The sequence below is a fragment of the Centruroides vittatus genome, unplaced genomic scaffold (genome assembly GCF_030686945.1).
Source record: "Centruroides vittatus isolate TY-2023 unplaced genomic scaffold, ASM3068694v2 contig_824, whole genome shotgun sequence".
NCBI lineage: Eukaryota > Metazoa > Arthropoda > Arachnida > Scorpiones > Buthidae > Centruroides > Centruroides vittatus.
Window position 1 is genome coordinate 526483 of NW_027122537.1, and position 17481 is coordinate 543963.

Sequence of the window (17481 nt, forward strand, 5' to 3'; positions counted from 1 at the left end):
TTTCTCATAAATTTTTCAAACAAACTTTATCGAAATATGTCATATTTAAAACTAACTATATTGATAAATATATGTGATTTTTTTCATATGAATAAAATAATAATTTAATTTTTAGTGAATTTTTAAAATAATATTGCCCGATTCACCTATTTTGACCTTGGCCGTTTTACAAAATAAGGGGGTGTGGCAAACGGCAGGCTAAGGGTTAATCAGATAAAAAATAATTTTAAATTAAATAATATTAAAAAACTTATAAATAAAAAGAAAAAATATTGAAATTTTGTTAATGATGACAACAGACAAACATACAGACAATAATATCAACATCAAAAAAAAATCAACAGACTAAAGTATATTTTATTAGTGTTTATATTTAATAAAATATACTTTAGTCTGTTGATCCTTTTTTTTTTTTTGAATTAATAAATTAATCTTACTTATTTTATTTATTATCAAAATAATTTTACAACTTTCTGACTGAATCTCACAAAAATGTTTGTCATATTTTTATATCTTATTTTACCTTCTGTAGTTATGCATTTCTTTATAGGGCATTTCCTATAGGAATTTTATATCAATAGAGCGTAAGAAACCTCAAATTTTACATTCTTTTTCTGGTAATTTCACAAATTTTACAATATAAAAATATTGAAGAAATTAATCTTATATACTAAATAAAAATTAATTTTATTTTTACCTTTAATATAAGTGCTGACTAAAGTTGCGAAGTTACAAATTAATCCCAGTGAAGTAAAATCTGCAATTTCTGTTATTTCTAGTGTTTTAATAAGTGAACGAAGTCTTTCTGAACAAAATCTAAACAAAAAATTTGAATGTATATATTTAAATTTAATTTTAAATGTTATGTTTATACAAGATAATCACTCTAAATATGAATATTCTTTTGAAATTAATATTTACTGTTTCTAAGGTTTTCTACAGTTTAAAACATCTATTGAAAATATCTATTAATATCTATTAATATTAAAATTTATAAATATCTATTCAAAATATTACTAAGCAGAGTTTAATTAATCCAACATCTATGAGACAAGAGTGGTGCAGATTACCAGACATTTTTGTATTTTCATAAAATTTGATAAGTTATATGCAATTATGAATGTTACAGACATTGCTATATATTTTGTGCCAGCACTTGCTTTTGAATGCTTCTGATTTGTTTACACATGATTAATTTGCATAAAATATATATATTTCCCAGACATGTACTTTATATATTATGATTCACAAAATTTACACATGCTCTAAGTTTAAGAAACTTGTTTTTAGGTGCATTGCCACTGGAAAAGAAAAATACATCAGTCATACATGTTACTGAACACAAAACACACTAGCTCTAAAGAAGCAGTGTTCATTCAGTACAATACAGATTACACATAGCTTAACTGACTTTACACTGCATGGTTGGCCTCCCAAGATGTAGCAACATGCATGGATGCACTCCCCTTTGCCACAATCTCTAGCCAAGCTCCTAGGTTCACCACCTGTCCAAACAAATTCTGATTCACAAAATACTAGCATGCCAGATTATCATCTTACAATTCCTGATTATCTGCTACTTTTCAGGTGGTGCTGGATTACTGGATATTCTGGATTATTGGGAGACATATTAAGAACTTCTACTGTATTTGTAAAAATAAGCATTTAATTTATTAACTTTCAGCAAATTTAAATATATATAAAAATGTTTTAATATAAAACAGAAAATTCAAATGACTATTCTACAAATAGCAAATAATAACAAATACATATTTTTTATCATAAGAACTAAAAGTAAATTCAAATATTTATTTATGATGGTAAAGAATAATATCTGTAAGGGTAAAATTTACTTAATTGGGTTGCAATTTGAAACAATTGTAGACCTAGAAATTTCCACTGTCATCCATCTGTTGTCTGTCTGTCTTTCCTTAATCTCAAGAATGGTGTTAGATAAATGAGATTCAAGACCAGATATGGAAAGCTTAGAGGCAGTAGGCCCCAATTAACTATATACAAACTTCTGATGAAAACCAGAAGTCATGTTATTTCAATTAAAAAATGTTCCCTTGAAAGCAATTAGATAACCAACACAACTCCATTACTAATGGAAAAGTATGATATACAGGGACAAGACACTATTAATTTGAGGTATATTTTAAATAAATTTGAGCATATATTTTAAATAAATTAATTAAAAATATGATTAAAAATTGCAGCCTGGCATTGTGATGATGTCACAATAAATAATTGCTCGTTCACAATTATGTACATTAACAATGTTAGCAAACAAAATTTATGATACAAATACATGGTTCATCATTACATTTAAAAAGTATGTTTAATAAAATTTTTCTAAGTTATTAACACTTACTTTGAAAATAATTTTAAAATATTATTCAAAATTATTTTCTTAGAAAAATGTAATAAAAAACTGACAATTTAGACAAAAAGATAACATGATTACAATTTGTATTTACAAGTCATATAAGAAAAATGGTTTAACTGAAAAACTCTTAATATGTTATAGAAGTTTTATATAAATTACATAAAAGTATTTTCCTAATATAATAAAATTACAAATTATATAACAAAAATTTTATATTACTATGAATTAAGTTTTTATTTGTCAATTTTCTTATACATATATAGGATTGTTATATTATATATATGCTATGTTATATAACTTTATTACTACTTTGTTTTAACATTATTCCCACACCTCTATTATTTCATATTAATAAAGAAGGCAAAGTTTGCATATACTGTATATAATTTGTTTTTTACTGCAAGTTTGATATATGATATGTGATATATATGCATCATATATATATATATATATCACAATTGAAATATTAAACAAATAAACTATTAACTAAGATAGTTTTCAGAAAATTTTAAAAAATAACAAACACACAACTTCAATCATTATTCTGAAATAGACAAAGATATTATTTTTTTATTTAAATAAAAATACAACTTTTATCTTTATTTATTTCAGTCTATCATTAAATATTTATTACAATAATAAGGACGTACGATTTTTGTCTTTTTAATTCTATTTGAATTTGTTGACTGCTTAATTCGAGTATCATTGCCGATTAGCTTGAGCATAAGATATCATTCATGAATAAAACTGATCTGCTGAATCTAATATAACAGAATCAGTAATGTGAAACTGAAGAAAATGAACTAATAAATAGTAACAATACAAATTTTAAACACAAATTATTATAAATCAGAAAACTTATTTCTTTATGATAATGATAAGTATACAACAGAAAATATGTTTAATTTGCTTTCTGTATAAGAGATGAAAAATCCATATAGTCAAAAGTAAAATATCAACTTTATAGATGAAATCTACACAGAAAATTTATATTATAACCAGGTCACTACAATTTTTGATTATCATATATCAAAGCCAACTCACTTCAATAAATTATGATTCATTAAGTTAAAATTTATACAATCTGAATTTTAATTCTAAATCTTTGCTAATTAGCTCATATTTAAAACACTTCTATTTTCAATTTCAGTAATCATTGTTTGTTAAAATGTCAAAATAGTTTTGATTGGGAAAAATACTATGTATTTTTCTACTATTTTTTAATATATTTTATACTATTTTATTTTTACCTCAATGGTTTCCTCTCAATACAAACTTTCTGAAGAACATCTTTTAAAAATTTAGCTGGACTTTCTTGAGCAACATGCTGTACACGAAGACGTATTTTTATATATTCTATAAAACGTTTCAAAAAGGCTATAAAATGTTCTGCCGTACGTATGTTGCCAGGGACAGCATCTGCAGAAAATAATACCACTTATTAAATTACACTTAATGGAATAAAATTGACTTTAATAAAAATATTTATTTAAAGTTCATTTCTAACAAATTTTCATTTACATACTTACCCTGTAAAACTTCATCTGGTAAAACTAAAAGAAAAATCATTTGTTAATTAATAAAATCATTATGTAGCTAATTCAAGATTATTCACTCTATTAAATTACATAGTGAAGCATGAATAATCTATGATAATAAATTTAACATATAATTTATTATACAAAATCAAATTAGTAAAAATTAAAATAACTAAAGTAAACTTATTATTGAAATTTATGTTTCCAAACTATCTTAATTATTAGTATTATATTTATTTTTTAATCTGTAAATTTATATTATTATCTGATCTTATGATATTGAAATACTTTTAAATACTTTCTTTAAAGAAATGTCTAGAAATTATTTAAATATCATTTCTTAAAATATTTCTTTTCATTTATTTTTCACAATTTTAAACACATCAAATTTATTACAAAATAGTTTCTAAGTATTCTCCATTGAGCACTCCATGTGACTTCAGAAAAGACAAATGCTACAAATTTTAGGAATCAAGACTTTATTAGGAATGACGTTTTTTGGGACCACTCTGTCCCATTCTTATGTCCAAAAAACATTTTTTCCAGTAAAGCTTTAACTCTTAAAATTTTTAGCATTTGCTTATTTATTAAAATTTGTAGTTCTTATAACAAAATATATAGCATATTTACTATCCAAGCTTGGTTTCAAATTTGAAATAAAGTATTTCAAATGAATAGAATAAGCAGTAATTATTACTAATAATGCAAAACCTCCTTACAATTAACCTACTTGTGGGATGTAATCATTTAAAATTATATGATATGGTGAATATAGCAAAATCATTATTTCATCATATATTTATTGTTATTGTTTTCAGATCAACTTGATCAACAAATAATGTACAATATAGCAACACTAAAATAAAACTATATATCCAAGCAATTTTAAGAGTAACGTTAAATTTTATCTTGAATCAGTGGCATATTTAAGAGAAAATGAAATACTGTATAGCTCTTGCCATCATTTTTTTATCTACATGGTGTCCCAGATTTATGTATCCACATTGAAATACCTATAAAATATGAACAAATAAAAGTAGAAAAACCAAATCATATATAGATCAGTTTAATGTCATTAACTTATAATTCTACAAAGGTTTCTGCATTTCAATGCATTGCTGGAAGTGTCCAGAAACAGGATATATTGCTTTTCCAAACATATAGGAATGTGTGTACATTCCCTCCTGATCATAGCTTCCAAAGTCGCCACATTCCATGGCTTGTGCTTGTAAACCTGTTCCTTTAAATAATCCCAAAGAAAAAATATCAAAGATGATCAAATACAGGCTACAGGAGGCCATTTGATGTTTCCTCACCTTCTAATCAGCTTCTCAAGGAATACTGTTCCAGCCATTGCCTGGTGGATACTATAAAGTGGGGCTCTATCCTACTTAAAGTGAATGGCATTGAAGTCTGAATTTCTACTGTTTACTTCCTTGATTCAGTCAAGTCTGGGTTTTGTTTCCTATTTGAGGTCCATCTTTCATTTATGGATTGGAGAAGACTCAAATTCAGATTCATTAGATTGATTTTACATCTTAATCATTTAATGCCTGAACCTGTTTTGAGATCTTGGGTAGACCACTGTTGGCTATAGGTTTAGCTGTGGTTATTTTTTGTTATTGGCTTAAGATTTTAGAGTTACCAGAATCAAATCTCAGGAGGTTGGTTTATAATAAATTAAAATTAATAAACACTTATTTTTTGGTCATAACTTGGCCTTCCTTAGTTGAGCCTTTATTATCTAATTTGTAATTTTCAATTGCTTATTATACTCAGTTTCCTGATAATAGCTTTTTTAGCTGTTCTTCAGTCTTCAAAAGATAAATAATTGGCTCAAGATAGTTTCTATATAGAGCAGATGTACAGTTTCTTGAAAACTTCTGTATCCTCCATAAGGACACCTCAATGCTTTCAGTTATCAAATTTAAATTACAAGATCAAATCCCTGATAATACAGTTGTGTCTTAATTAATTCACCTTTTTCTTTAAATGGTTACAGAATTAATTTAACAGCTTACTCCAATTATCTTTTCTGTAACTTTTTTGAAAATGTTAACAATCATCTGTTTGTATCTTGTGAATTTACTGAACATTTATATGATATTTTTTTGTCAACTGACTTTAAAATTACTTCTTCATATGATAATAATTTAAGTTCTGTAACTTTATTTAAACTTTATAAATATTTTCATTCATTAAATATCTTAAAATAGTTTTACTAATTTCAAGCTATACATAATTGTATCTAGATAATAAGAAATATCATACTGTATTGTAAATAATGTTTGTTGTTTATTATGTATTTTGTACCTTCTTTGTAGAGGTGGAAGCCATATCAAGCAGATGATGATTATGATGTTGATGACATTTCCAATTATTGTGTGAAAATTTTACTTAGTAAAATGATGCTTTATGTCACAACTGTATTAATTTTTGATAGTTATCAAAAACTAAACATGGACTATAATTTCTCTTTAATAATTAATTTTAACATTAAATTGAATAGAATAAAATAAAATGCTACAAGTTAAAATTATAAACTTTCTTTTATATTTATGTAATTCTAAGCATGTATTATTTAAATTGCAACCCTGCTTGCTATAAAAATAATAACAATTTACAATAGACAAATGATAAGTAGGAAAATAACCTTTTTGTGAATTAAAAAAATCACAAACTGAATTAATTGAAACTTATCAACAAAAGTTATTAAGTAAAAAATAGTAAATATAAAACATGGCTGACAGTATTACATTTAATTGTATAAATATAAAATTGCAACGTTTAACAAAAGTAAAATACTTTGCTTTTATTTATACTAATTGTATAAATAAAAGCAAAGTATTACCATCGGTCATGTTTTAATTTACTATTTTTTACTTAAAATGTATTTTTTGTGAAAATAGCAATAGCACCAGAGGATTTTTTATCATATTTGCATTTTATTGCAGAGGCAGTAGCCTCAAAAGAGAGGTCGCCTCCATGCTTGTGAATTTGCGGACTGTCAATGGAGCGCACGATGGAAGGATAATGGAAGGATAATGGAAGCAAAGTATTTTACTTTTGTTAAACGTTGCAATTTTATATTTATTTATATAATTAAAAGTTATTAAATTAATGTTGAAAATCTTACATTTATTGAGAAGTTGAGATAAAATATTTTAAATTTTTATAGCATAAATTATGTATAAAATTAAATCATAGTTTGATAATCATATTATGATTTAGAAAAAAATCAAAACTTTAGTGTGTTTTTTTTATAAATTATTTAAAAATTATGTCTATTTAAAGAATTCATTTATATTTTAAGTGTATTTTTATATACATTATATATAATTATTATTTCAAAATCAAGACACTGAAGGTTATACAAACCAGGATTTGATAAAATAATATCAGTTTCTCTAGCAATATTTGCATCTCTCAGTCCTTCAACTAATCTCTGATATTCCTCCTGAAGTTTTTTTGCATCTTGCTCTTTCAGGCTTTGAAAAGATAAAAATAATATATACTCTAAATAGCATTTAAGTATATGAAATAGTAAAAAAAATCATTAATTGCAAACCAATTTAAACATGCATTTTTTATATGAAAGTTTCAAATAAAGAATTATATCTTTCTTTAATCACTTACACAATAATCATTAAATGCTAATTTTAACAATTGTTATAAAAACAAATAAATATATATTATTTATTTTATTTTTAAATATGTATTATTTTATTTTAGTTAAATTAATAATCTTCTCCATCATCATCTTAAATACAGTGTGTTCATAATTAAAGTTTACATTTCAAAAATATATAACTCTGGAACTAATCAGCAGAATGACATTATATTTCACACACAAACTTCTGTGGTGATGGAATTTATTTAGAAAACAAAAAAATTAGTTACAAAAATGTATGCTAGACTTTAAGTGACACTGTAACACTTTAGTGAATAACTCAAAATGTCTCAAAAAACTTGATACATAGAATGCTCTGTTACTCAACAGCATACTTGATATATTGGCCTCCAAAACTCTGAGTGCTATCATTGAGCATGTGATTTGGCAATTTCATCATGTTGCCAACAACAGAAGCCAGCATACTGATCATGCTGGTGCATGTGTACCAGTTAATAAGTTGATTACAAAAATTTTTGTAACTAACTTATTTTGTTTTCAAATAAAATTCCATCACCACAGAAGTCTCCATGTGAAATGCATCATCATTCTGTTGGGTAGTTCCTGAGTTATATCTTTTTGAAATGTGAACTTTAATTATGAACATACTGTACATTTACATAAAAAAGAATTTAGATATAAGAAATGTATCCTGATTTCAAATAAAATAACATATTATTATTTTATGAAAGCATTAATAATTTCATTAATACATAGTATTAACTACAGTAGAGAACTGAAAATCGGAATCAATTGGGGACTGGGGTTGTTCAGATTAGTGATTTGTTCCGATTACCGATTATATACGAAAAAATATATTAACCTGTCCGATGTTCAAATTTTTCTCCGTTGCATGTCACTTCGTGTTGAATTTTCGTCGATTTTAAGCCTAACGAAAATTTTTATAATAATAATCAAGGCTATCGTATCGTTAAAAATTATTTCTGCATTTTGTACAAACAAAATAAATATATTGAAGAATATAAAAACGTGAAAATTATACTTTAGAAGTAAATTTAGTATCAAAAACGTTTGATTCAGCACGACACAGTCCAACTGAAAATCGTGCTGATAACCGGCGATTCCGATTACCGGGGTTCCGATTAACAAGTCTCTACTGTATTTTAATTTATTTCGCATCATACTTGGAACCATTGGTTCTAATTTTTTTTATGGAAATGTCTTCTATATGACCTGAAATGTCATCATACCAAATTTACTTGCATTTGCACTGTTAAATATCTCTCAAGACAACGTTGAATAGGAGTACATTAATTACAATCACCTGGTGTATATAATCTATGGTGTATATAATCTATTGTGTATAATCCCATACAATTCATAAACCATTTTTGATCAATAGAAACTAAAAATGCAATTGTTTTACTATCTGTACAATGTCTACAATTTGTTACAGCATCAACAGTAGGAAGCCAAATTTTAATGGATTATGAATTGTAATCTATTAATTGACTTGCTCCACAAATATGATATCAACCCAGCAATTCATTCATGGCTTAATAATTACTTTTTGCTATGAAAATGTAAAATCAAAATATGCGATTTTGAATTTCTCAATTTTAGTCCTTTATGTGGTAATCAACAAGGATCTATTCTTAGTGGCCTTTTTTCCTCAATATATATTAACAATCTTCTTCACCATCTTAAATCTCACATTGTAACTTATACCGATGACATTAAATTAATGTATTCCAATCTGAAAATCCTAGTCTGATAATTGCTTGCTAAAAAATCTATTTGATTCTGCTAATCTCAGGATTAATATATAAATAACTTGTGTCTTGCCTTAATTCACAATCCTCCTTTACCTACTTTTTAAATTGACTCCAATCCTGTTAATTATGTTATGTCATTAAACAATCTAGAAATAATCTTTGATAGTAAACTTACTTTTAAAAAATCATATCAATTAAATAGTTAAATCTTTGGCTATTAGATGTGAAATATTATGGTGATTTTGTAAACCTGTCTTGTCTAAAAGTGTATTAAGAGTTTTTTTTTTTTAAACTAATTTTCAGTCTTGCATAGATTATAGATTACCCATTTGGTCTATGGCAGTTCCTTCCCTTTTGGATAAAATTGCTACAGCTCTTGAAAAAGTTTATTTATTTTTTAATAAATTATGCAATTTACCATAAACTAAGAATCCTAACTTTGCAAGGATTAGATTAGGTTTTCCTTCATTTTTTTGAGTGTATCAAATATTTTGATCGCTTATTTTATTTTAAATTTTTTAATGGTTTTATTTATTATGATCAGCTATTCTTACATGTTCCTTTGAAAAACGTATGACCTTCATCTTGTGTGTTTACTCCATTTTTTCATTTGAGTATATCTCAAAGGTCCTTTTTTTTTATTGTATTTCTCAAAATTTAAATAATTTTGATAATTTTTTATTTCTTAATTTTTCTTATTTTAAATTAAAATGTAAAAACACATTATACAATTTTTAATTTTATTAAATTGTTATTTCTTTTTTTCCTTTATTTATTATATTTATGTTAACTTGGGAGAAAATATCAATTGTCCTTTGGGACTTTTCTTCTTATTTGTAGAAACATATAAATAAAATCTACACATTCACTTATGTAATTTTTTTCTCATATATTTCGATGAGTTAAAATTAGGTGTATAATTTTTTTTCATTATACTGTGAAGGCAATGATATAATAAATATGAGAAGTTTGTTTTACAATAATTATCTGAAAGAAATTTGAATAAAATTTTTATAAACATGACTTCACATAAGCAAGAAAAAAGTGGTATTAGACTTTATTTTTTCACTGTTGAATATTAACAAAATTTAAAAAAAACTTTAATTATATTATTATACCAGCATGAAAGTGGGCACAATTACTATTAATAAAGTATTCAATTTTTAGTTTTAATTGAATAAAAGGTTTATACTAAAATTCCTTAATAAATAAACTCAATTCTGAAACAAACTAAAATTATTGTAATTTGCAATCATTCACATACAGTCTGTTACAAAAGTATAGGAACACCATAAATTTTGTTTTTAAAAAATTTATTTTGAAAATATTACTGGAAATATTATTAATTATTTTTTATCGTTATTTTGATTATTTTATCAGGTTTTTTTTACATTTTGTAAAGCAGCAGAAATTTTTTTTCACAAATATTCATTTTTTGATGTGTTACAAAAGTATAGGTACACTTTCTAAAATTACATAAAAATAATTTTTAAATATATTTTAAACACATTTAATATTTGGTTTCACTCCCTTTGGCTATGATTACTTTAAAAATTCTGATAGGCATGGAGTTTATTAATTTTTTTTAATTGTTTATCCTTAATTTCATCCCACACATCTATTATTGCAATTTTCAATTGATTTAGATTCATATTGTTTCCTATTTTGATAAACAATGGCTGCTAACATCCCCTATAAATTTTCAATGGGATTTAAATCTGGACTACGTGAAGGCCAGTCAATTACATCAATACAGTCAAACCTGTTTTTATGCGGTGGATAGGGACAGCATAAAAAAAAACACATTTAAAAAAAAAAAAAATCACACGAAACTTCACGAGTGGCTATAAAAAATAGTTTTCGCAACACAATTTTAAAAAATTTTTTTATGTGGCGAATAGAAACCGCATAAAAAAGTCTCACATAGAAAATAACTCGTTTTAAAATCGTAGTCTTAGTTTCTAAGGAAATTACCTTCCTCTTCACTTTGTTTTTGCCCTTATTCATTTTCAGGAATTATGTCTAAACATAAAATAAAAATCCTAAAATTTTATATCTAAATAGAAAAAATAATACAGTAAATGTACTGTATTATTTTTTCTATTTAGATTCAATTTACCTTCAATTTACGCTTTGAAATGAATCTTATCTTAATGGTCCAGGAATGTGAAAGCACTTTGAAGGTTTAATTAACGTAATTAAAACACACGTAAAATTTATTGACAACAGATGTCAGCACTTGACTGCATCATCTTGTCTATCGTCTGTTTTACATATTTTTGTCCAGGTGGTGTTTTGTTGACTTAAAAAGTAAATTATTTCATTTTTCGCATATTCATGCAATAATATTACTATAATAAGTTCATTTATGCTATAATAAGTTTATTTAGCTATAATAAGTCAATGTGAGACATGACAAAACCCATGAGACTAGTCGCCAACTATACTGCACAAATAAAACATTGCATAAAAAAATCGCACAAAAAAAGACCGCATAAAAACAGGTTTGACTGTATTTTCTTTTTTAAACCAATCTTTAGTTGACAGTGAGGCATGACTGAGAGCATTATCTTGTTGAAACTTCCATTTATGACCTCCAATTAATGCACCAAATGTAATATTATTATACAATAATTCTTGATACTTTTCTGAGTTCATATTTTTGTCAACAAATACTAAATCAGTTTTACCTCCCCATCCAAAACCAACCCAAATCATTATAGACCCATCCCTTTGTTGCCAGCTTATTTTAACTCTGCTTTCTCTTCTTAAATCATTCCAATAATATGAAAACCCATCAGAGCAATCTAAATTAAACTTCTTCTCATCACTAAACATTATTTCTTGCCATTCTTCAGTCCATCCCATCTTGTCTTTAGCCCAGTTTAAATGCATTGATTTGTTAAAGGTGGTTTCAACTTTGTCCTGATTTCCTTTTTTTTAACCTGTAATTTTTACTTTGTTGCAAAATGTTTAGAATAGCATTTGTAGATCTATTTACAGCTGCAGCAATTTGCCTCAGAGTCTTGCCTGAACCACTCAAATAATAAATTTTATGTATTTCTTGCTCCTGAAGTACAGTTCCATGAGGCATTGTTGAAAATGTTTATATAACATTAAATAGAACATTCAAAAAAGCCACCAGGACAGTTAATAATACAGTAGAGCGTCGTTTATCCGAATCAATTGGAGACTGGGGTTGTTTGGATAAATGACGCTCTACTGTAATAATATTTTAAATTATTATTATGATAAATTAATTTTTAAGAAATTTTTTAAGTGGTGTACCTATACTTTTGTAACACATCAAAAAATGAATAGTTGTAAAAAAAATTTATGCTGCTTTAAGAAATGTAAAAAACCCTGATAAAATAATTAAAACAATAATATTTCCAAAATAAATTTTGAAAAAACACAAAATTTATGGTGTTCCTATACTTTTGTAACAGACTGTAACAACATAAGACATAGGTATGTTACATGTGCCAGAATCCGGTGGTGAGTTGTGAGAACTTGCTACTAAGAAAGCAGACCAACCAGTTAAACTATGTATGCATAATGGCTTAGCATCTAATGACCATTAAGTAACACAACCTACATGTTTCAATAGAAACTGGTAACAAAGTTTGTTTTATTACTGCTTCCTTTCTTTGATCATTTTCAAAAATATTGTTGCAGAAAATGATCACCATTCCAGAATTACTAATTACTGAAGCATACAGAAGATGCAATAACTTTACTGAATATATAATTTTTAAATATAAATAACTGTACATATTACAAAAGATTAAAATATTATGTTTTATACATTATATGTAGAAATTAATAGACATTAAATATGCAGAAATAAAGAATAAATTTGGAAATTTTAAAGTTAGAAGTCTTTCTTCTACTGATGATATAGAGTTTTTACAATTTGGTGTATGGGTACATATGAGGGTGAATAGCTTCTAATATGGTGAAGACTTTATTATGCAAGACTCAACAAAGTTTGAATAATATACCCTAGTCTTTTTTAAATAAACATCATGTTTTGAAAGTTGTTTTCTAAGAAAATTTTTACAGAAACAACTTTTTACAGCAAACATTTGATGAAGCTGTCTTTATGAATATAATACTGTGACACTGAACAGGAAGATGCTAGTGACATGATAGCATGCATACAGGAGCTTGTACCTATACATAAAAGATACTGGTACTGTACATTGGTCAGTTAACTTAATGGCGAGTTAAAATGATCAATAAGTCTTACCATACGTTAATTCAAAAATATTTTATATTCATTTTTATAACCATTCTCAAACATTTTTATTAAATATTTTTGCATTCTCTCACATTCAGCCATATTTTATTTGACATTCACCCATTTTCTTAAAAATATATTTCTTGAAAGTCACAATTTTGTTATTGTGTAATTAACAATCAATTTCATTTACATACATGAAATTGAAGAACTCTATATTTTTCTAAAAAATCATATCATATTACAGATAAAACTTGCAAAAACAATATAAAAATAAATATAATCTGAGACATGTTATACAGCAAAATTTTTGGAATTTTGAATAACAACAATGTAAAACAAATGTTTTGTTTTCAAAGCATTTCTATTAATAATGTAGTCATGATCGTAATCCATTAATCCCAAATATTGTTTATATTTTTAATACACAATTTCTTTCATATTGAAAACTATTCTTTGAGAAATGGATACAGTTATAATTAGTAATAATGAGTTTAATTATAGAGACTATACAGCTGTCCCTTGCAGGATGATTTTAAAATTTTTTAAATTAAACTCCATTCATAATTGATTAACTGATGTGACTGACAAAACAAATTCAAACTTTGAAATATTTTGATAGAACTATTATAAGAAACTGTAGAAGATTCCTGAAAATTTTTATGATAATTACTACAAACATAAAAAACAAAATCAGAGAAATTCAAAAATATTTCTTATACTTTTAAAAATTATGATAAATTTTAAATTTAGAATGATGATGATAAAGTTTACTTTCAATTTCTTACTTTTTAATTGTCTTTTCTAAAACTTGAATATTATTCTGAGATTTTTCAATAGTTCTCTTTGTAATATTTACACTCATGGATTCAATACAAACATTATCTGAAAAAATTTTTATTCACAAAATAAATGAAAAGAAATTAAATATGATAAATGGAAAAAAAATTAAGTGTATAATTAAAATATTTTCAAAACTAAATACAGTCAATTTTTTTTAATCAAAGGAACAAGTTAATATAGAAATGGAATATGATACCTTAAAAATTCTTTTAGCAATGATTAGCTAAAACTATTTTTCATTTTTGTATTACATAATATAAAATGATTTGTAACTTTTAAATGGATATAACTTGTTAGAACTGTTTTAAGGAATGGTAGAAGATTCTTATAAAATTTATGATAATCACTAATAAAAATTTAAGTATAAAATTAAGATAATATTAACTGAATTTAAAGAGCTTAAATTTTCTTTAAAAATATATCAAAATTTGTTTTTTAATTAAAATTCCTATCTCTATAAAAGTTTAATAAAAAAATTCAAAAAATCTAGATCACTACTAAAACCTCATATAATTACAGTTATTATTAAAGTATTTTTGAAATGTTTCTCAAATGCACTAACTTAAATACAAAATATATTTAAAGAAATAACTATTATTAGTTGTTAGTTCCAATATCAATATAAAAATCTTTATTGTCATTAATCAATCCATACATACAAATTACTTTAATGTGATTTGATGAAGCAAAAAATTAAAAAAAAAATCTAAGTCAAATTACATTAATATATATATATATAAAGTATGTCAATACTTCTATTTCAAAATTTTCTGAAAAATTTTCTTTATTTTAGGGTAAAACATTAATAATTAAATAGTAAGTAATTTTGCTTAGAGATAGGTATTAGGCACCATCTCTTGATAAATTTAATGATTATAAATAAATTAATATTCAATTTTTATTTTAGAAATTTCCAAAAGAAAAAAATCAGCTCAGAGCAGGACACAACTACAAACTGTATGGATACAATGCCAGTTACACTACCCAGACCTCTGTCCAATCTTCACCTCCAAAATTATTATGATTTAGATATAACCATATTGGTTATTCACAATGCCAAATGGAGATGACTTACATGTCCACTTAATATTACTTAATAATTAGTTATTAAATAGTAGCCATATTATAATACAATATAATCCAAATCATTTGGCCTTAATGAAAAATTAAATTAATGGATGTTCATAAAGCACTAATTGTAATGAAATATTGCCAAATGAAAAGAATGATACTCTTATAATGTTTTGATTTATGTATACAATATTTTTAAATTCTAAGACATACTATGATTTTGAAATCAAATTTCAAGATTTTTTAATAAATGGAAAACTTAAAATAATCAATTTTATTAAAGTTTTGTTAAATAACAAATTAAAAGAACAAACAATACAGATGTCATAAAAAGATAATATTTGATAGCTTTATTTTCATGATCTTCTGTTTATACTATTACTTTTCTTTTAATAATGCATCATAATATCATCTTGAAACATTTTTTACATATTAAAAAAGAGTTTAAATTAAATTCTCATTACCAGTAATGTTCATTTAAACTAAAACAGCTGTTTGTAATACAGCCAAAATATTTAATATTGGTGCATAACTCATCTTATATTCATGGAAACCAAAAGAATTTCTAAGTATTATAATTAAAACATTCCTAAATTAATATAAAATTTGATAATTAATCAATTTAAATAAACATATACATAAAAATATTATTATAGCATTATTTTGTTATAAAATTTTTAAATGATTTATCAAACTTTATCATGACACCTTTCAGCTCAATTAGATAGAATTCTCAAAAAATGCTTACAAAAAACTAGATGTGAGAAATAACATAAAAACTCTAAAGCTCTGGTTTTAGGCACCAGTCTTTTTGGAGGCGTGGGTTCGTATCCCACCCCTGCCACCTGTTGGGGGGTTCGGGGCCGTTATGAATTATATAATAGAGAAGAGAGAGTGCAGTCAGCCATGTAGCTAGTCGAGTGCATCTAGTCTAGTGACCAATAAATCATAGCTTGATGACGAACTTTCTCATGCTGAAAGTGTTTAAAAAGAGAGCTCCAGCCCGATCAAGGACACAACACTCAAGCAGACAAAACACAGAAGGACACACAACACTGAAGAGAGAACAGAAGAAGAGAGAGTGCAATCAGCCAGTGTAGCTAGTCGAGTGCATCTAGTCTAGTGCTGGCAGTCCAAGCTAGTACAGTCTAAGTTAGTCTAGTCTAGTGCAGCTAGTCTAGTCCAGACAGTACCAGAGTGGTATGAGCAAGAGAGACAGACAAGAGAGTAGACCAGAAATGGTAGACCAGAAGCAGTCAGACAGAACCAGGACAGAGGAGAACCAGAGAGGCAGAAAGAGAAAGACATACAGGAAGACAGAGAAAGAGAGAGAGTGAAACAGGATCAAGAGACTGACCGACTGTCTGAATAGACAAGAGAAGACATCTTGTTTACCTGATATGTTGTGAGTCGCGTAGTTCAAATACCCCCTGTAAGGTATCCCTTCGTTGTATAGATAAAGATAGGCAAATTTCCAAAAATCGGACTTGATCACTTTGTTCTGAACTTTTATATATTTTTTTTTTTTTTTTTGTTAATTAATTCCCTTTAATTGATTATATCTGACTCTACATTCTTCCTCCTGAGAGGCTCATTCCTGGACTTCGGAGTGACTCTTACCCTCGCGCCTTAATCAGTGGTGTATCCAGTAAAACACACATGGTAACAGGATCCTACCCAAAACGTGCATAATATAAATCTTAATGGCCCCAAACCCCACAAAACTTATTTTCAAATATCTATTAATAGGTTGAAAACATTCATTTATATCTTAAAATTATTTGCTGGTTTAAAAATTAGATTGTTTTTTATGTTAGAAGTACAGTACATGGAAATTTCTCATAATAGTGATATAATGTCATTATAAAGGTAATTAAAAGAAATTAATAGTAGTTATGCCAATCTTAGAGTGTCATAACAACTGAGAAGGCAAACTTATACACAATTTTTTAATTCAAATTTAAATTGAATTTTTTCTATTTCATAATTTT

The 17481-nt window shown here is 25.8% G+C and overlaps 1 protein-coding gene across 1 annotated transcript in view; it reads right to left on the minus strand.

The window, feature by feature from the left end:
* Window positions 1–17481, minus strand: part of Xpd (general transcription and DNA repair factor IIH helicase subunit Xpd) — a 78563-nt gene that overhangs the window by 26476 nt on the left and 34606 nt on the right. The window contains exons 10-14 of the mRNA XM_067278852.1: window positions 14365–14461; window positions 7306–7415; window positions 3919–3942; window positions 3640–3808; window positions 698–816 (exon numbers count right to left, since the gene is read on the minus strand). Of these exons, the coding sequence (XP_067134953.1) occupies window positions 698–816; window positions 3640–3808; window positions 3919–3942; window positions 7306–7415; window positions 14365–14461 (519 nt within the window). The remainder of the gene's footprint in view (window positions 1–697; window positions 817–3639; window positions 3809–3918; window positions 3943–7305; window positions 7416–14364; window positions 14462–17481) is intronic.